We start from the raw sequence: 21,973 nt of genomic DNA on the forward strand, positions 1-21,973 counted from the left end.
TAAACTGGGGTGTGAGACAAGAAATGGACACCCAGGTCATGCAGTACAAGCAGGCAATTAGACAACAGGCCAGCATGACAGGCAGGCAACACGATTTTTGTAGCCAGTGACCTAAGAGGAGGTCATCAAGAAGGTGAGCAGGTTGGATATTTAACTATTTGTCCGTAAAAATCGCACTTGGCAGTGCCCTGTGCTGTTCAAAGTGTTGCATGGTGTGAGCATGAGGGACAATGGAATAAGTTGAAATAAATCTCAAGTGCACTAGGTACCTTTGAGCTGAGTCAGGGAGGAATAACGACTGTTTCTGTGCTCTAAAACTGAACTAAGGACCATCGCTGTGGAGTGTCTTGCAACAAGCAGTGAAGATTCTCCCCTTCTTCCCACGACAGGAATCCAGGCCCATCCTTGCAACTCTACTGAGATTTAGATCCAAAGACAACCCTGTCCTTACACACCTGCTGCTTTGTCTCCTCTGCACAACTTTTTGAAAAATATTCAGACATCGCATACATTGAGAACAGAAAGTCTACAAGCACCCATTCCAATATAACTTTGTCTGTGAACCTTTTTTCAATTTTCCCTAAGAAATAGGTAATCTGAGAAGGAGAAACAAATCATTTGTATCCACATTTACACAGGGGCTTTGCTTCGCAAATAAGCACAGCGTAGATGTCCCTCATGTAGGCTGCAGTAGTATAGGATGTAGTGAGGCCATGGAGTCATGATGGGATTCTTGGACCACCTGAAGTATTTCTTAAGAATCAGAAATAGTCTAAAAAGTAATTTGTCCAAGATCTAGCTGTGTGTGGTGAATTTTGTGTGAAGTTGTTATCCCAGTCCCTTGAAAAATGATGGAACTGTCCTACTTTCCTTTAGAGCACATGAAAACCAACTGAGAAAGTATCTTTAGGGTAGCCCTTATAAAATTTTAGAAATATTTAAAGTAGCAAAACTTTAGATAGTTTTGCCTCTCAGAAAATATGTTTGTAGAAAAACACAGATCTTATCTGGTGTATTTGGACAAACTCAGGGAGACTTGAGAAATGCACTATTTTCACTAATGTAATATAAATTTTAAGTTCATATAGTGTAAATAAATTTCAAAGCACTCACAAGTAGTCATTTTCTGCTTGTGAAAATTATCACAGAAGAATACATTGATATAATATATGAAAAACTGAGAATAAATTATTTTTAATTACTACCTTTTTTTTATAGTTCATCTGTAAGTAGTTATGTCCGCTCTGCAGCAGCATGAATTACCAGCCTGTCCATCTTCAGAGTAGCTTTCTGAGATGGGTATTATCATCTCTGTTTTATAGATGGCTGGAATAAAAGCCACGGGAAGATAAATGACTTGTGTAGGGCCAGCATACTTACTAATATAGGAAGGAAATTTAATGGCTCCTACATTGCAGCGTTGTGCTCAGCTTATTAAACCACACTACTACCAATCTCTTAGTCTGTATTGCCGCAAGTACTTTCTTTTTTCAAATGGATTGTATTTTCTAAATGGAAGACAAATATAGTGCTACTAGTTCATTAAATCCCTGTAACAGTAGAGAGTAGAAGGAGCTGTGGGATGAATGATTTTCAGCACAATCTAAATAAAGACCCTCCTCTTCCTGGAAACATCTCTTTTTGGATTGCTTCAGATTGCCACCCTGCTTTGCACTGGCAAAGAGCATTAGCACAAACTGTTTAGTCACTTTGCTAATACGGTTTGGCTTAGTTTGTAAGAATGATTTGTAATAGCTAAAACGACAAGCATGGACTGGAAGAAAACAATGCCGTTTTTAACACTGACTAACTTGCTTGCCTGGAAATTTCTCCTTGCACAGTACCAATACAAACTATGCGACAATAAAAAATAAATAAATCCCAGGAGCATGGTTATAGCTTTCTGCCAAGAATATTATTTCTGTGTTGACTTGTATCGATTTAGCCATCTAGTCCACTAGAAGATTATTTTCATTAGTTTTGTTCACACGCAAACCTAAGTTATAGTGTATACTGCAGCTTTTCAAAAACGTGTTTGAGTAGGAGTTAAATGGTTCAGTGATTTTTTTAATAAAAAAGAAGAATCGGTCATCATGTCAATACTCAAAGACTTTCTGCAGAGGATGAAAGACTCTTGCAGCTGGCAGTTTAGGTGTGTTTTGTAGGACACTTCATCCTATCCCACTGCGCATTGTCATCACCAGCACTGCTGAGCCAAAGGACCAGAAGTTCATTTCTTTTCTTTTTATGCTATCTTCATTGCCATCACTTGCTGACCCCAGGAAGTCAACAGGGCAAAAATATTCCCATAAAAAGAAGCCTGTGAGGTTGCCTGTATCCTCTCCTCCTAAATAGTGAAATGAGACTCATATCATGTCCTATGGGATCCTTTAATTAGGAAACAATAAAATCTTGATTTCAATGACATAAAAAGAGAATAGTAAAACAGTCTTTTTTATTGAAAGTGAAACCTTCCTTTTAGCACATTCCACAAATACTGAAAAGGTGCAAGGATATTTATTTATTTTCTTTACCAAAAAAAAGTCATTGTGTTGTTAAAACGTGAGTGCTGGATTTTGGGACTGCCATTTGGAATGCATCCGCTATGTGATACGACACAGATAACACTAAAGGGACATAAAGCACATGTGCTTTGGAGTCAAGAGTAATATGACGGTGTCAACAGAGCCAGGGAATGCAGCGATGAGGGGAAAAGCTCCCACGCTTGGGCTTGGTACGGCTTACCCTGCTGCGCTGCTGTCGACCCCGCTCTCGCGTATCACTGCTCGGGTGATGACTCTAAGTACCCTCTTCCTTAGTGGCTGTTGGATTGATCATTCAGTTGGGTCATGTTTTGTGTTAAGTTTTGTGTTGTGTTAAAGCTTCACTTTCATATGTATGATTACCGTTTATTAAATAACAGGCGCTTTGGTAAGTGCTTTGTTGCACAAAGTCTGTTAATGTGCAACAGGTTGGACTATAATTATCACAACAGCCATGCCACAAATACTGCACTTAGTAACATCTGCAAACCATAATAGTCATGCCTTTGCCATGTATTATGATTTATCAGTGCTTTAGAAACTGTGCATAAATAGAATCTTGGAACAGATTCTGCTAATTATCTCAGAATTAATAGTAATTAATGATTACACCTGCTAAAAGTCCATTTACCAAGCGTAAAAACACCTTGCATGTGTGACATTCTTGTACAGGCCAATGTATTACTGACCATTTTATGTTTTTTGACTAGCAACTTATCTTCCTTTTATGCTTATACTGGATTTTATTGTAGTGGTTTTTTTGCATACCAAAGTTGAAGTGGTGTATGTGTGATAATCAGATGTGAGATGAAATCGTAATCTATTACTCCTTTTCTGTTGCTTTCAGCAAAGTTTGGAAAGATTGCTACTACTTTTTTTTTCATTTTCCTGCTAGATTCTTTTCAAATTAAGGAATTCAGTTTAGCTTCCACTCATTCCTTTTCTGCAGTAAAGGCAACATATAACTGAAGTATGACATAAAGTAAGTGTATTTTGTTACCTTAATTCATATTGGTAAGTATGATCTTCATTGTATGTTTATACTTTTTAATGGAGCCAAAAACCCTATATTATCATCGTTGCCCCAAATTTTACATCTATTAATGCAATTTCACATCTAATTTTACACTAGTTTTACATCTAGTAACTTACTACACATGAAGCTTAACCTAAGGCTGTCAGTGCAGTTACAAGTAACTGAATGTACGTGCTTTGAGTAGCTCTGTATCTGAGTTCAGAGGTAGGTCCATGTGGAGTAGAGTTATATAAGGCTTAGGATATTTTTCAACTATATCTTAAAACTTGGCCAACCTTGCTGATTGTGTTCAGACAACAATTGTGCCTGTGCCTAGTTCATCTATATTAAATTACACTTATAGGTATATAGTTATATAGTTATGGGTATATAGTTACAGATAGTTACGGGTAAACACAAGTTAGTATATGTTTCTGTTACCCAGAAAATATTTAATACGTCTTAGAAAACAGAGAAACCACCTTAACAAAACCCTCACAGGCCATTTGTAGCTTTGAAAGACTCCCAAGGAACAGCATAGAGTGACAGTGAGGCAGAAGGTAGGCATGTGGCGATGCGAGGCTACCGTTTTCCACAGAGAGCACTTGGAAAAACTGGCTTAGCCGGTTTTAAGAGTGTCATATCTTACATTAAACTGAAGTTTTGCGAGTGAGCCTGCGGCAAGAGCCACCATGCCGGTGGCCGTAGTGGAGACAACTGTGCCCGACGTGGGAGCAGAGAAAGCAGAAGCATGCTCAGGTTGTTCACCATTTCCATCCCTCTGGAACGGGATGATGAACATCACCTTATGGATTTCTACATTCATTAAACTATATGAATTATTACAATCATTAATTATGTGAAATGGCACTGCCACATCAGGCAATGAGACTTCCAGTACTTGTCTACATAGCTGGGTTTTAAACGCTTTGTGTTTGAGCTGCCTAACATAAAATTGCTTCAAAATCCACCTGCCTGGCCAAGTTTCCTTCTCTCACTTCAGAATTTCCTTCCAGCTCCCTCAGGAGATTGCTTTTACCTCTCGTCAGGCTTCTCACTGCTTGCTTCTCAGCCCATCTTTCCTGCTGGTGTCTACAAGGAGCCCAAATGCTGTGACAAGCACCCAAACATGCGCGGTCTTGGAGGTGGAAGCCTAACGAGGTCAGTGTCCCCGATCCGGTCTGACCCGTACGCACCTCCAGGCTGGTGGAGCTCACCTCCACGTGCTGGCCCTGCTCTGCAGGCAGAGCCAGTGCTGCCTGAGACTGTGCGGGCAGGCAGGAACGAGACCCAAAGTCTTTCTCCCAGCACTGACTGGAGGAGGGATAATGGCAGAACTGGTAGCTGCTCTGCTGCGTCTGGGGACAGGAAAGTGCAAAGGGAAAAAAGTCAAAAAGCACTGAAGTGAAAAAAAAAACAAATAGTGAAGGGCTTCTTCCAGCCGTGTACTCCCTTCTTGACCCACCATGCGGCTCCGGCGTTGGCAGCTGTCTGTGTTTGCTTTACGCTGGACTTCGCCGTGCAGCCAAGACAGCTCTGTCAAACAGTTTGGGTGGTTTTGCAATGAGAAAACACGATACTGCAGAGCCAGCAGTTATTGCCATACAAGGGTGCTGGAAAAGAATAGACAGCAATCTGCAGCCCTCACACAAAGAAAACGACCTCAGAAGGACATATATTCCATGCTCAGTAATAGGAAAAACTAAGCTAAAATAAAAACCAATACAACAGCTGACAAGCTTATTACTTCGAAAAATATGTGAAACAGCTCCTTCAACAGCTCCTATCATTTTTTCCTTTTAAGAAATGCTCCACGGATAGCAGGAATGGGTCACAGAGCAGGTCATATCCAAATTCTTCTGTTTAGTGCCGCAAACATATCTTAAGTCAGTTCTGGGATTAATCCATTACAGAGAATTTCCAAGAGGGAAAGTAACTTCTTGTTTTGCACATACAAGAAGAACCAATAATTTGATATGTGTTTCACGACTCGCATTATCAGCTGCTGACAATGGGTAGAGCTGCATTCCTGAAAAGTTCAATAAATACACCAAGGCATGGAAATCAAATGTTCCAATTGCTTAGGTTTGAAATATATATGTGTGTATATATCTATGTGTCCTGTGGTATTATATTGGAATGCGTTTACATACAACTTAGGTTTTTATAAGTAGAATCATAGGGAAATAACTAAATACTACAAGGCCATTACTGTCCCAAGTGTTCTTGTCTCAGAAGTACGGAGTGGTCCCTGTTTAGAGTCAGCCAATGGAATTGCCTCAAAGTTCACTTCATTCCCTTTCTATTTTCTGTAAATTTCCACTTTTTTTTTTTTGTTCACAGCTTAGTAGTGATATTTCTGAGTCGATTCAGAAAGCCCTGACATAAATTTTTGTGCCAATGTTTTTTGCATTAAAAACAAAAAGTTGTAACCCACAAATGCAAATTCTAGAAAGGTTTAGAGCTACCATTGCTAAAAAAAAACTCAAAACAAAAGTTTCTAATACAAGGCTGACACATCCATATTTAAGGTGAGCTTGCTTTTAATATTACTTTGAGTAACACTCCCTATGAAAAGAGATCTCGTTAACTCTTGAGGTATTTTTTATTCATCCAAAGCTTTCTGTCCTGGCACAGACTGGGGGCAAGGATGGGGGAGGAAAATCAGCTCATTATCTCAAGCCAGGAAGTGAATGATTTCAATGGCAGAGCCAAAGATATTATTATACTTCCACCTACTCTTGTTCACCTACTTGTCAGATATGGAAGGACGTCTAGTCCTCGTCCTCATTTTTGCCCACGTTTCCCTTTTTTTGAGGAGCATCCCTAACCAAAAGAGTGTTAACTTCCTGTTTTATAAATAAAACTTGCCTTCTGCTGTCTTTGAAGCTGCGGAAAGGCAGCAAATATCTACAGCAATTTTCATTAAAATCAAGGTGACTGGGATGGGTAAACTGCTGACAGGTTCCTATGAATATCATTTAATAGCAAAGCCTGCTAAACAAGACCTCTACTTCTGAGACAATCGGAGCTCTCTGGCAAAAATCACTACTTCTTGTAGTAACTTACACATCTGTTATTCTGGACATAAAAAGCATAAAAAGTCATTGGAAGGTGCTTGCTTCGGTCAGTTATAACTAAGGGGAGGCTGAAGATGATGAGAATTTATTTGGTTCCTTACAGCACTGTGTGGCTGTAGCTCTTTAACTGGTTTCAGCATCCCCAAAAGGTTTTCCCAGTAGCCAGAGAACGCCAGAATATACAAGCACCTTACTCCCACCAGCCTTGCCCTAAAACACCCAAGCAGCAGGTATGGAAAATAATTATATAAGTAATCCACAACCCTTGGGTTCCCTCCAAGACAGGGTTTTTTGAAGGTTTCTTGTATTTATGGCTTCTGAAGTTGCACCAGTCAGTTACAGTTTTACTGTTTTATGGCACTGCAGCAAAATGCTGCTAAATAAATAGTCTATCAAATTTCTCAGTCAGATATCACAGAGTAACAAGAAATAGAGAGATAACAGTAGGCATAAGAGAGAATATGACACTGAAAGAATCCATTAAAGAGAAAAAATGTTGTTATAGCAATAACTCCTAGCCTTTACTTCACTCTTCATTTTTAGATTTTCTGTAATAGCAAGTGAAAGTTCAGCAATAAACACAAAGTTAGCTTCTCTCTTTTGATTCTTACCGTCTGTCAATGCTGACTTTAAATTCCCTATTTCTTTTAACTCTGTGTGTCATTAATATACATAAGTAAAAATTACTGCTTTAACAAAAAATAATAATAATACTTTAATGTGCTGCAGGAATAGCACTTTCTTTGATTTTTTATTCGGGCAAGACCTGTATTCAGTGATGCTAGTTCGTGTGGTTGTCTGGAGGAGAGGAGGCTGAGGGGAGCCCTCATCGCTCTCTACAGCTACCTGAAAGGGGGTTGTGGTGAGGTGGGTGTTGGTCTCTTCTCCCAAGTAACCAGCGACAGGACGAGAGGAAATGGCCTCAAGTTGCGCCAGGGGAGGTTTAGACTGGTTATTAGGAAAATGTCTTCACCGAGAGAGTGGTCAAGCATTGGCACAGGCTGCCCAGGGAGGTGGTGGAGTCACCATCGCTGGGAGTGTTCAGAAAACGTGTGCACATGGCACTTCAGGACATGGTTCAGTGGGCATGGGGGTGTTGGGTTGGTGGTTGGTCTTGATGATCTTGAAGGTCCTTTCCAACCTTAGTGATTCTGTGATTCTGTGATTCTATGCTCGCTTTCAGCTTGCTTTCAGATACAACTAGAGAATTCACTGCTCTAACACTATTAGTCAGGGAATCTCTTGACCTAGGGGCAGAGGTGACAAAGGCCATTTTTCATCCACCATTTCTTCTCTGTTTGGGAAAGAAATTAAACCAGTAGTAAGCTTATGTAAGGTGTGAGTTGAAATGTAGGCCTATGTATGTTTGCCTTGCAAAGCAAGTATGAGAGAAAATGTTTGCAAAATTTTGTAAAGCATATGTGCAAATTCATGACCTCTGATATTTCTAGGTCTTCACAGTGAATGCAGTTGAAAAATATGTGAGGAATAACCTTTTAGCTTTTGGTCTTTCTCTTTTTTCTTTATTAGTGTCAGGTTCATCAGTGGACAAATAGTCTTTTTTTCACTGGTATGTGATGTGGCTGCTTGCTGCTACCAGAGTGGTCCTCCACACAGGACAAAGCACAAGAAGAACCTAATGCAGAGGACCTCAAGGGATGCTGTCCCCAGTTTCCGTTGCCTGTACAGGAAAGAAAAATAAAAAAGGCAGAGGGGAAAAAAGCCGTGGGCCAAGTAATGGGGCAGAGATGGGTAACAATGGGGTGATAGTCTGTTTTGCTTGCTCTTGGCTGTTTGCAGCCTCCTGTAACCACGTGTGGTTGGTGTGACTTACTGGATCTCACAGAGCTCTGTAGCGAGGGACTAAAACAGAACTGTGGAGATGAATTGCAGACTTCTTGTGCATGCTGACTCTCCCATGTTTGCCTCCTCAGATCGTGCCCATGCACTGTTTGTATCTTTGGTCTTTGACTCAGTGCTTGTTTCTTCCTCAGCTAAGCTGAAATACAAAAATAGGGCTTTCTTGATATTTCTGGGGTGACTACATTGGAAGGAAGTAACAGAATCTTATTCCAGCCCAGTCTGCACATCTGGCAAATTTGGCTAAGCATCTGTATTTTCAGTGCTTCTTCAAGATGAACACCTCTCTTTTAAGATCTGAATCCGTCCTCTTGAAACAAACAACAACAACAAAAACAAAGAAAAACCCCCCTTTTTCATTACTTGCAGGGCTGAAATTGGAGGTACAAATGGCTGTTGTGTGGGAGTAGCTGCAAGTATGCTGAGCACTATGCAAAATATTTATAGTGAATCCTGATTATCCAAGCAAATCTGTTTTTTAAAGATTTGCCAAAGTTTGTGAACCTTTCAGGTAAGCCTGAGCCAAGTTTAGGCTAAATTTGAATTGAATGCAGTTTGCCAGAAAGGAATTTATGGCTTTGGCTTTGGGTAGAAACGACAAGATTCAGCATGGCCATGGCATAGCTGGCTCTGCATAAAGAGAAACTTGGCTATTTAGACTAGGTTCCAGATATTACATTATTATTAGGAAATATAGAAATATTAGGAAAATAGCATTCATAATGCTGAAAGCACAGTATTTTTATCATTATTACAGAATATACCCATAACCTGTTTATCTGTGGAATTATAAATTCACAAAAAAAGAAAACACTTTAAATAACTGTATCTTACTGCAAACCTGTAAATACATTCTTAATTTAAGAATGATAGATATATGAATGATTACTTTTCTTCATTCCATTTTTTTATGGTGACTTCTATGCACTTATGCATATGTGGTGGCAGTTGGTTGGTTCAATAAGTGGTCCTATGATGTTTCCTACCAAGATGGTAAGAGTTTTGCAGTCCTCAATTACATTTATTGTTATTTTTTGCTTTTGATGTGAATTTTTAGAACTTCAGCTGTAACTGACACAATCTGTTCCTACAGAGCAAAACAGAGAGTAAAACTCAGTAAAACTCAGGAAGCAAATTGTGGATAAGTGGTAGATGTTCCCAACAGAAACTGTGATAACTGATATGATTTATAAGAATTATAATAGCTTAAAACTGGTGCTTAGTGGCAAATAAACAGTCAAACCCCTGATGATACACAGCAGGTCCAAAGTCGACTTATTAAGTGTAATCACCAGTTGGCAGGGTTGCAATGCTAAGGACATAGCTTTTACAACTGTCACTTTGAATGCTAAGAAAAAGAGTTAGATTTAAACAGAAGGATCTTATTTACATTTCAAAGGTTAATATTTTGGGAGAGCTGTGATTGGGAGATGTTAAGCAATGGCTTAGGACATCGTATCATGTGGCTAAGGTGATACTTCTCTCATGAGGACACCAATAAAAGATCTTCAAGATGTTCTCAGATTAAAATATGGTTGAAGAAGATTCGGAAAAATAGAATGTAGATGAAAGTTTGCTTTTTGATATCTAGAAATGCACAAAAATGCTGTGCCTGCAATTTATCACATTTGTCCCTGAAAAGAAGGAAACTTGCAGAAGGAAACAGAGAAACACATGTTTTACGTGTGTCACTTGGTTAGCATTATTAATGCTGTTGTGCATATGAATATTCAGTTCCATGGCTAAACTTCTTTCAAAAATGATTAGAAAAAAATATATATCATGCATTGTACAGTGGCCCTGATTATAATTTCCTGCATATGATTCCTTTAACATTGTGAGTCATTCTTTGCTATGTGGATACTAGCTTCTTGAACATGGCCAAACATGCAAATTATCCAGATTTATCAGACCAGCAATTTTCCCAAAAGCAGTAGGCAGTTGTTACGTAAATCAGTGTTAATCCACAAGCACGCTTTGACTGGCCAGTGATGGAAAACTATGTGAGAAAAGTGAAGTCCGCAACGTAAGAACTTCCAGTAAATTAGTGAAATCCCCAGGGAAGTTCACAAGAAGTCAGCTAAGGCATCAATGTGCACAAACACCAGCCACGACGCTGCCACTAAGGAGCGGCAGCAGCACCCGTGGCCATCGACAGCCGCCCAGGAAGAACAGCCTGACCATTAAACCGACAAGCAAAGGACTTTCTAGGACTGGTTGCCAAGAGTAAATTAGCGTAGTCCAGACAGAGAGTAAGATTAAATCTCACCCTGATAAGATTAAAAAAACTAAAATGAAACTAACCAAAGCACAAAACCAGCATGTGGAAATTCCTTTCCAGTGACCACAGACAGCTAGTCTCAAAAGCTGATCTGAGTAAGACCATTCTTCTGTTGGAAGAGAGACCTGTTTGTGTGATTTCTTGCATTTTTACCACCTGGCAGCAAAAAATGTGTATCTTTAAAAACAACAGTGATGTCGTAGCCATGGTGATCTAAGAATTAGAATGACCCAGTTCTGGACATACAGGTCTTTTTGTGGCCTAAGATACCATACTTCTTCACAAGCCTTGACTTCACTCTCTTTTGAAAAAACAGCTTCTACTGACGCAGTCACATGATTAGTGATATAGTCAGATGATGATAGTTATCAAACAAAATTTTCCAAATTAAAATAGGAACTCAAAGATTGCATCTGTAGAGTGCACTGAGTTTTTGTTAGTGCTGATACGTACCCTGAAACAGGTTGAGGAATTGTTCAAATAGAGTGTTCAAATTACTCTTCTTTACCAAAAGTCCTGCAAAGTTACTTTAGTTTTATAAATATAAATACCATTCCTGTAAAATAGATGACATGATGTGAACCCACTCCTCCTTGGAAAAACAGCTTTTGCAATTTCAGGATAGGGTATCTCAGGCATGGATGAAAATACTTGTGTGAGAAGTATGATGTATATTAGTTGTGGGTTTTTTTTAATCGAATGCCTTGGTATATCTGTGTTTATTAGAGCAATAAAAGTCCTTTATGTTACAAGACCAATTTAAAATTAGGGGATACAGTAGGCATCTTGGTTTTCCCTCAGTGTGTAAAAAGGAGATGATGGAGAGGTTTATCGATGGCCTACAGTCTGTTTTATCCTTTCTCATTACTATTAGCAGAATTATCTCAGTTTCCAAATTTAGACATACTGTAGTGTCAGCACAGTGAGTTGGAAGTGGGAGCTTTTCATGTAAAAGTTGGTTGGAACATGCAGAATTAGAGGATAAAGAGATAGAGAGACTATGAGTGTCAAATGTGCAACAAAGGCTTTCTATGGATCAGTTCTCCAGGTTTGCATGTGATCTTATGAAGTGTAAAACATAGTCTGTCCTTTTGTTGACAGCTGTGGAAGTCTGTCCTTAATTTACTAGCTTCCTGCAGCTGTCACCCCACAGAATACAAAAATCAAGCTGTTGTATACAAGCGTCCCCCTCATACCAATGCATGCACAAAACCTCTCACAAGTTATAAAATGTACCAGGAAAACCTCCGTTCTTCTCCTATAGAGAACTTTCCACATTCTCTTTTGGCAACTTGTTCCAGTGCTTAATTACCCTCACATTAAATATGTTTTCCTTATATCCAGTTGGAACATACCCTGTTTCAATTTAGGACCAGTATCTCTCATTCTCCTGCCATGCCCCTCTATCTTCTCGGTAACCACCTCTTGTGTATTGAAAAGCTAATTGCAGTTAATGGCTATTAATTCCCCTCTGAACCATCTGCATGCTGGAAAGCCCAGTTCCCTCAGCCTGTCCTCACAGGGAATGTGCTTGAGGCCCTGACCATCTTGGTGGCCCTCCACTAGACTTGCTCAAGTTCTTACCCATCCAGTGCTCTACCCGTCTAGATGACAATGTCCTAACTTGGGTACCAGAGTGCTGTGGGAGACCATGCTGAAAGCCTTGCATAACTCGAAGCAGATGTGATCCACCACTCTCCCCTTATCCACTGGACCAGTCACAGAAGGTGATGAGGTTGGTCAAGTATCTGTAGCAAATCTGAAACTGTTTTTGTGTCTCTGAAAAAGTAAAGTGGTGCAAACTTGGCCAAAGTTGTTTATATGATAAATACAGTGAAACATATTTTACAATGCAAACAGCCTTATTTTCATAGCACTTTGAGACTTTTTACAGTCTTAAATGTTGAAGTGAAAAAGAACATAATGAGTGTCAAAAGTGTGATGAAGGACAATACAATTCTTAAACTAGTGCTTTTGAAAAAACCCACTGAGACTGTGAAAGCTGTGGTTGCACTGATGCAACCCAACTGTTTGCATCCTGCCCGTGCTCTTTCACAGTAAACAGCCTGGTATGTGCTGGTGCTAAAATAAAGATGGATCAATACGACTTGATCCATGGCATCTTCACCTGTATGATCATTGGAACTCAGTGTTGTTTGGGCAGGACCATTTGCCCTGTTTCGATTTCCTGAAATTCACCGGCAATGGTTTCTAATAGAGACACAAGGTAGTGAGAATAACACCACAAAGTCCTGTTGATACTTCAAACAAAACCACAGTGATGGCACATAGGAACTCACCTCTACAGAGTGTATCTTCTTGAAACTTTAGATTTGGATAGGAATATGGGTCAAAGAAGGTTCCATCCTTTTTGCATCTAAGCAAGAAGTCTTCTACCCAGCAACACAGTTCCTGCGTAAACATATAACCTACTTAGGGGTATTGGGTTTTGTTAGGTAGCTTCTGTTTGTAAGGCATTGCCATAATATTTTACAAGAGTGCGAGAAGTAAAACAATTTTTTTTCTGTTAGCTAACTCAGCGTGTGATTCCTCCTGTCCTTAGACAGTCAAGTAACCTCCCCAAGTCCATGTGCTTGTTATGGAAGGTCCCAGAGGAGCTGTCTCATCAGCTCTCTGCACCAATATGTAAGAGTTCTCTGAATTGCACATATTGAAGTTCCTTCTCAGCTTCAAGAAAAGGAGGGCTGCAGCAGGAGCCCTCATGCATCTTAAGGGTGCTGGCTCCTAGCTGCCCAGGACACTGTGTCCCTGGACAACAGTGAGGCGTAGAAGTGGTGTCAGCATGGAGGAGTGGCAGCAAGGATGGTGTGGGTGTCAAAATACCTTTATGTGGTTCTGTTATAGCAGTAGTTCCTCAGATATAGCACTGTCCAAAATACACAGAGACATAAATCAGGACACCAGGCCAAGTTAAGGAGATGATTGTGGCACTTTATGCCATGTTTATTTGTTCTAGAGGAGCGAGTGTCCACTCTTGGGGCTGCACAGCACAGTGACATAGCATGGGCATTGCATACCAATGTTTTATGTCCCTGCGATTCTGAAAGATAGGGCTGTGCAGCATTTTTAGCTAACGGGTTTTCTTGAAAGTACAAAACCACTTGAACCGTGTGTGCAACTTTTGTGGCTAGGTCCTCAGAGACCGAAATGCCAGAGGCTTCTCTGAATTCAGTGTTGTCACTGTTATCTGTTCTTCTTGGGTTTTTACCCTTTTCATATCCATTAAACAACTTAAATTAAAAGAAATCCATTTGCTGGTCCCATTATGCTTGACCTACATCAGAGTCCTTGGATTTGTTTATAGAATGAAAAGACATTTTGGTTCCTTTTTAGTGTCTCTTAAGTGCAACATGTGTTTGCATCAGTTTTTTGGAATGTATTTACTTAGATGTGTCACAAAGAAATTTCCTCTCAGTTAACGGCTCTGGGTCCTCATGACAAAAAACAATAATCCAGAAAACTGGGAAAATGTTTTCTCAAAATAGTTGTTTTTAACACTTTTGTTTGCTGGTTTGCTGTTAAAAAAATGCAGACATGGAGCTGTATGGCTTTATAGCAGCTGTATGAGGGTATTTATTTCCAGCATTTGACCAGCTGAGACTGAAATCCCATTGAATCCCATTAACTTCTGTTATGTGTCCATAACTTTGGACCAGACTGTTTTGTCATATAGTTTTGGTGTTAGAAATTATGAATCTGTGGATCATGAAGTGCTGCTGCCTGTTTTACAGGGATGGAAATGAATATTTATCTTGGATATTTGCAGTCTCCATGTATTTTCAAAATTCCTTCCACTAGGAATTCCCAAATATAATCACATGAAACTCCTTACTATTTATAATCCCAGTTATTACTTTCATGCCAATGGGTACCTTTCCAATAAATTGTTCTGTTTAGTACAATTGGTTCCAGGGGTCCGGAAGACAATGTGAAGTACAAAAAACAATGCAAATGTAATTGTATTGCAGCAGTCTGGAAGAATCCAGAAATCTTCTTTCTGTACTCTTTTGGTTAACCCCTTCTTTAGTAATTATTGACCTGGTCGATTTATCAATTGAAGTGGATTGTTTTCCTTCAGTATTAGTGCAACTTAAGAATTAGAGAAAGTCAGACTTCATAATCAGAAGTTCAGTCACTGGATTTCTTTGCAAACAAAAGACATGATTATAATACTTGTCTTGGCTAAGTCTAAAGGTCAAAATAAGCAAGTTTTAAAGAAAAAATGCAGAGGCATACAGTAATCACAAATGAAAGACAGTGCTGAATTAGTGAATACCGTAGAGAATCTACTTTATAGTTGCAACTTGGTGTCTGTGACAGCAGCAATGCAGTTTGCACAAGATAGATTGAAATGGGGGCACGAATGCCAAGAGCCAGCAGGTCAGTAAGGAAATGAAGAATTGTGGCTAGGGGCCAGCAGCCAAATCCTATTGTAAAGGCAGCCCTTAACCACATTTTCACTATTATGACAACTGTGAAACTCAAGTTGGTTTTGTTGTTGTTGGGATCTTGGCTTTGCTTTGCAACCATGTGGGTTCAGCAAAATAATCATTTTCAATGACTCTTTTGGGTTGGGGTTTTTGTGTGCGTGTGTGTTTAGCTGGAGGCCTCAAGATACGAACTTACTTTTAACTTCCAGATCTCTGATGGGCAGTGACATCATCTCTTATTTTCCATAGACTGTCTGCAGCCCTTTGAGGCATGGACTGCTGGTGTAAAGGAAGGCATCTACTACAGCATACAGGACCTTGCCATGGCTACGTTCAATCTCTGATCTAAGCTCCCTGCATTTCACAGGCTGATGTTCTTTTTCTCTCTCTGTTTCAGGGTCTTTACGTCTTTGTGGTGTATTTTATCCTGCACAACCAACTTTGCTGTCCTGTGAAAGCAAGTTATACTGTTGACATGAATGGGCATACAACTCCAGGATCGGCTTTTTTCACACATGGCAGTGGTCTTCCGGCTGCAGGTGGAGAGATCAGCAAGTCCACTCAGAACCTCATTAGTGCTATGGAAGAGGTAACTAGTCGTTGCCTTGCATACTGAAAATGTACCTGGAGATTTAAGTGGCAGTACTGAAGTGTAATACACAGGAATGAGATGCTAATTATTACAGGCTGGCTTTGGGGAGGGGGGGATTATTATATTTTTTACCATAAATATTGTTATCTTTAGCCATGGTGATGTTCTTGGAACTTAAAATTCCTTGGAAACATCCCATTTAGACAATTCCCCTTTTTCTACTTGAGTCTTCAGTTTATTATAGAGGCTGGTAAAATTGTTGTCAAAAGTAAGTCTTCAGAAATGAAAATATCACGTTAATTCTTTCAGCTTACTACTGGTCTTAGATGAGTTTTTAAGTCTTTAATTTTCCAAAGTTATGCTGTGGAAGACTTCTGGAAATCTTAATAGAATAGAATAAAATTATGTCAGTTCTAGTAATAATTTTTGTGGAAACCAGGCTGCTCACCTGGCAGCTGTTTTGCCCATTTCTCTATCTGTTTTAACTGTAGGCTTGTCTGGATTTTAAATCTCCTCAGCTGCCTCCTGGCAGACCACTAAATTTATTCAACTTCTCAGCATCTCACTTAAGGTGATCCTCAGATTAGTGGACAGCATAGCTTCTCAGCTTTACATGGCAAGTTCTTACGTTTCTGAGCTCCTAAAGGATGGATGAGCAATAAAACAAGAAAAAAGATTTTGATCGTCCTAAAATCTATTTTTTTAGAGTTCAGTATTTTGGCTTTTTGTGACATTTAAGGAGGAGATAGATTTTCAAAACCATGTCTTTTCTCATGAACTGAAACTCTGATTTTTTGTGCAGTTCCACCTTAAACTGAAGTGGCAGATGAACCATAGCAAAGTTGATATCAAAACTAGAGGGCTATATAGAACCACCAGAACCTCCAAAGACTGGAAAATTATATTAATATTGTATTGGTAAACATGCAGCGGGTTGCCAACTGTAGGTCGTATAATGGAAAGTAATGATGATTAGTGGCTATAGAAAGGAGAAGCAGGGCGCAGCAGCAGAAGAGGCAGTGGTAAGAGAAGAGTGAGCTGGAACCTTTCAGTGCTTTAGTTTAAATTCTCCATACCAGGGGCCAATGTTCAGAAATTACAATATTTTGTCAACTTTTTCAGATAGCTGGGACAGGCATAAAACACAAGGTTAAATGACTTGTAATTGAGTTACTTTTTTTTTTTTTTTAATTTTTAAAAAAAGTCTACCTAGTTCACTATAGAACTGGGAGAATAGCTAGTTCAAAAATCTCTTGGTCTTGAGTTCAGCTCTGGTCAGTTTCCAGTTTCTATACTATAGTTTTGATGATTAGTGCATTTCTGTGTCTTTTTAAACTTCACAGGTGCCTGCAGACTGGGAGAGGGCATCCTTGCAGCCTGCTAGTCAAGCTAGTGCTGCCTTTAAGCAGAGTCCACAAAATGGCAATGTTTTCCACCCTTCTGGAGGATTTAGTACCAGCTCATTGGTTGCTGATGAGGAATCACAGGAGTTTGATGATCTAATATTTGCTTTAAAGACTGGTGAGTGACGACTCCTTGTTCCTCAAAGGCTGTTAAGTTGTTCTTCACCCTAATGGTGTCACCATTCCATGAGATCCAATTAACAAGATCTGTTAATATAATTTGATTGCCAGCGAAAATCTGAAGTAAAGTTGTTTGGCCTTGGACTGCTATTCCAGGAAAAATATTGTGGAAGTTATCTAAAATGACAGAGAAAGAGCCTGCAAAAATAGGTTTTGAGTCACGATGATAAGCAGACTTACAAAAAGTAGCAGCAGATTGGAGGCTCTCACATTTTTTCACAAGTGCTTAAATGGCTAACTTGCTGCCTCTAAACATGGGCTGTCTTCTCTTCCTTTACTGAATTGTAATATAGAGTATATACAATGACTGTGTTTATTTTTTTACATATATCTGTGAGAAACAGCATAACTTCATAAATATCGATTGTCCCAATAAGTGAAAGGTGAAATATTTATACAAAATACATTTGGACCTGAAAAGCAGTGTACACTGGAAAGATAAATGAGAGAGACTTCTGCTCAAACACAAGAGCCATCTGTGATGAGCTCACCATGCTGTTGGAGAACAGAAGCCGAGGAGGCCACTCAAGGTGTCCACACTCAAACTACATCTGCAAAACAAAACATTTGTAATCAGATTCCCCTCAATAGCCTTAGGGTGCAAGTCTTCAAAATCCCTGGCTTTGCCATCAGTTATGTATTGCTCTTCTGCCTTCTCACCCCACCCACCAATGAAACATCAGGTTATTGAAAGGATGATGTCAATAGATAGCCAGACATGGCCACAGGGAGAAGAAATTAAGGGAAATCTAATTCAAAGATAGGTTGACATGGGAGTGTCTGATAAGATGACCACAAAGGCAAAAGAGCTGATAAGGTCTGGCAGATGCTAGCCCAGGCCCACCTCCTCTAGGCACCATGTGAAATACAAATGGACTAGCTTAGTAGTAGGTCAACTGAATGACCTTTGGGGATACAACTGAGCCTTGCAAGAGACCACAGCGAGATACTGGCGACATGAGCAGCTTAAGTGCTGTGGCACTGATAATTTCAGGAGTTTGTTCCCTTCAGTGACACCAAGGAAAACCAAAGTGGTTGGAAGACTGGGAATGCTGCTAATGAAGGGGTAGGTTTATTCAGTTTATTAATAATACTTTATCTCCTAAGCCAATTTCCACTGCAGAATTCTAATTATGAAGATAACTGGATGATTAATAACTGGCCTAGTGCTAAGAAATACAAATTTTTATGAAGTTTGTCACAAAATCTGTATTGGACCTACTAATTCTCCTGGACATTTTGCAGACTACTTCTACTTTGTTATGCACTTGAGGATTTTGGGCAAGACTTTCAAATCTAGGTGCATAAGCTTACAGTTGCAAACCTTTTTTTTAAGTACCTAAGAAGGTATCTTTTGCTTTTTTACTCCTTCCTGAATAATTTGAAGTTCATAGATAGTTAATAAGATATGAAGTCATTCACATCTAACACTCCCACCATCACACACAGTGTTTACCGCTTAAGCAGCTCAGCTGACATCAGTTGGTCTATTTTCTGCAATAAGCTCTACGCACTGTGGAATACTGAGTCTTAATTCATGAAGAACAATCTAGGCAACAGCAGTAGTTAAAACTCATGGTTAAAATAATTCGCCACAACTTTAGCATTTAATGATTTTTTTAATAGATCTTTAAGCTCCATCCTCAGTTTATTTGTTTTAAGTCCTTCTAAAGGATGCAGGTCTAGAACCAGCTTTTGATTATTTTGCCTAAATATTGTCTTCTTTATTAATATTTTATTATAATTTATTCTTATGAGACTTTTGTATTAATATGATTTGAAGCAGAAGCCTTAGGCCACATTTGGAGAAAAACATTTTTGTTTGCATTACTGATTCAAGTAATACCTGATGATTTTTCCCCAATGGTTACTTGTGTGCCCAAACTGTCTGCGGCAACATTACAGGGGCAAAAAAAGATTATTTCTAAACCAAACCAGTCGTCCCATCTGGTTCTAGCCCCATACTTGAACAAGCCAAACTGAAGAGGCAGTGTTGAGGTTAGAGCAGCTTTAACCACCAAAGTAAATGTTTATCAGCTATTGCTTTAGACACAAGTTTTAGCTGAACACATACTTTAAATCAAAAAATGTGAGCTTTTCTGTAACTAAAAATTGTATCTATCTCTCTTACTATTTTCATCCAGACCGGCTCTCCAGTCCAGATCAGTGCATGGCCAAGGAGTCAAGGTGCTCCTGATGGCACGAGGGAGGGAACCACATGGAAGAGCTAAAAGGGGAGATGAGGTGGTGGAAAGTGGGATTACTTCTCTGTTTGGCAGGACAGGCTTATGCTGCTAAAGTATTCACTGAGCAGTGGTCTGATGGGAATTTTGTCACACAGTTAAGCTAGCAGGCACCAAAAGGACCCTGTCTACTGGTCCTTCCTGGCAACACACTTCTTCCTCTCTTGCATCATTTCTCGTACTCACATGAAACTGCAACAATTCAGGTTAGAGACTGCTCCTCTCCCTCTTCCTCTTCCTCTCCTCCTTCTCCTCCTCTCTCTCCCTCTTCCTTTGCCACTCCACATCTGTTTGATGCCCTTTGGGCGCCAGTTCCAGCTCCAAGGAAGCAGTGGTCATCCACAACTGGAAGACCAGCACCACTTCTCTAAATAGGCTAAAATGTATGGGCACCTGAGATGTCTTTTTGCTGCTTTGCTCTTGTCTGGCATTTGCCACAAGTAGTGCTTAAAAGAAACTTTTTAGACCAGGCTTTATTTCAGTATGCTGAAAATTCCTCATCTCAAGCAGACAAGCACCTGGGAGAGCAGGGAAAAGGTGCTTTGCACCACATTAGCTGTTTTTATCACTCCTAAACTGGGAGGTGTGGCTTTTTGGTGAAGAGGAAGAATAGAAATGCTTGCTCTGCTATTGCTTGAGCTTCACCTCTGATAAGCAGAAAGAGAAACCTCCATTATCTGTCCTTCCCTAAAACTGCCAATCTATAACCAAACTCAGCCTTAGCTGTGCTAAAATATTAGCGCCCACTCTGAAGGTTGGCTGAGGATCAGCACCGATTAGCAAAGGAATATGCAAAAATGTCTTTATGCCTCTTTGCATTTCATCTGTCCTTCCTGCTTATGTAGTTTGGAGCTGCCTGAAGGTTACTCTAATTTATGCTTACTGCCTGTGGCTGCAAGGTTTAATCTTGCAGCCAGGATCAGTGAGAACGGGGGTATAATCACAGCAAAGCTAAAATCTCATTCCTGTCCTCCTGCCCACCCTTGCTCGGCAGCTGGCCGCTCTCAGCAGTAGAAATGAAGGATGACTGGTTCAGGTTTAAAAAACCAAACCAACCCCCACAGCGCAACTTTATTCTTAACTTGCAGCGGTTTAGTAATCTGCAGATTGCAGTGGAGCTCCACAAATAGATGCATTGGCACATTTGGCCTTATTGCTAAAGAAATGTGTCATAGAACTATGCACTTAGCCCTTGGTTCCGTAATCATTAATGTTAGGCCTAATTACAGATTAACCTGAAATATGGACTGGGTCAGGTGAAGGCATACAACTGCATTTCTAGCAAATTAGGTGGACAACAGTGTACTGTTTCTTAGCCAGCTTCTATGCTAGCTTTATGCAAGCTTTGCATCATCACAGATGGTGATGGCCGTAGAATTTTTTGTCTGGTGCAAGAAATCCAAAACTGGACTTCTTATATCATAAAGCCATGGCCTCTGAATGCCTTATGAATTAATTCCCCCTTTCCATCAAATATGTTCATGTCCATACAGAAATATATAGTTAGGATTCACTATGCTCCCTATATCACCTCATCTCTCATACTGTGGGAATCTTTTGGCAGGCCAGCCAGCTCCAAGGCAGCTTCTGTGAAGGAAATTATATAACAATTATGGTAGCAAAAAATAATTTAGGGACATGTCCTGCCTATTAATATGTGCTAAAACCGTTTTTAAAAAAATGTTTATTAATTTGGCTTATTTATTTTATTATATTTTCTTTATGGCTTTTATAATGAATCAAGGGCTTAGCTTCTACTAGGAAGGACAACTACTTACTAATTAGTTTTTGTTAATTGCCCTAATTAACTTTAAAAGTGCTGTCATTTTGGACTAGATCTCATTTTTCCTCTGATTTTTTGTGCAAGGTTTATATTGATAGATAATTTAATAAGACCATTGCCTTACAGGTTATCACCAAGTCTGATATAGACAATTTAGTAAGACCATTGCCTTTCAGATTATCACAGAGTCTTATGTTACTGTCATTGAGGCTAAGACCCAAAATAGCAGAATTCCCTAGGGGCTTCTACTTTGATTAGGGCTGGGAAGTGAAAAAAGGAGCCGACAGAATAAAAGTAGATGGAAACTGTCTCAAAGCAGCAAGCTGCTCATCAGCGTTGCTCTAAAGCATCAACGCCATAAATGCACAATAACTATACTACTCTATGAGCTTCTATCCGTACCTCCACCACCTACAAATGCTCTTGTCCTCCCGCTTCTGTGATGTACAAAACCGAACCAATTCATCCTTTGGGTGAGATGTGAATACAAAACCCAGCAAAGCCTTTAAGAAAGGCTCAAGCCCCACCAGGGCTGACTGGTG

At 39.7% G+C, this 21,973-nt stretch overlaps 1 protein-coding gene across 1 annotated transcript in view; it reads left to right on the forward strand.

Annotated features, from left to right (window-relative positions):
* Positions 1-21,973, forward strand: part of ADGRV1 (adhesion G protein-coupled receptor V1) — a gene marked incomplete at its 3' end in the record, with an annotated part of 281,727 nt that overhangs the window by 254,640 nt on the left and 5,114 nt on the right. Inside the window, exons 88-89 of the mRNA XM_082012794.1 lie at positions 15,628-15,819; positions 17,166-17,343. Of these exons, the coding sequence (XP_081868920.1) occupies positions 15,628-15,819; positions 17,166-17,343 (370 nt within the window). The remainder of the gene's footprint in view (positions 1-15,627; positions 15,820-17,165; positions 17,344-21,973) is intronic.

This window comes from Phaethon aethereus, assembly GCF_964289735.1.
Source record: "Phaethon aethereus genome assembly, chromosome: Z".
In the NCBI taxonomy this organism is placed as follows: domain Eukaryota; kingdom Metazoa; phylum Chordata; class Aves; order Phaethontiformes; family Phaethontidae; genus Phaethon; species Phaethon aethereus.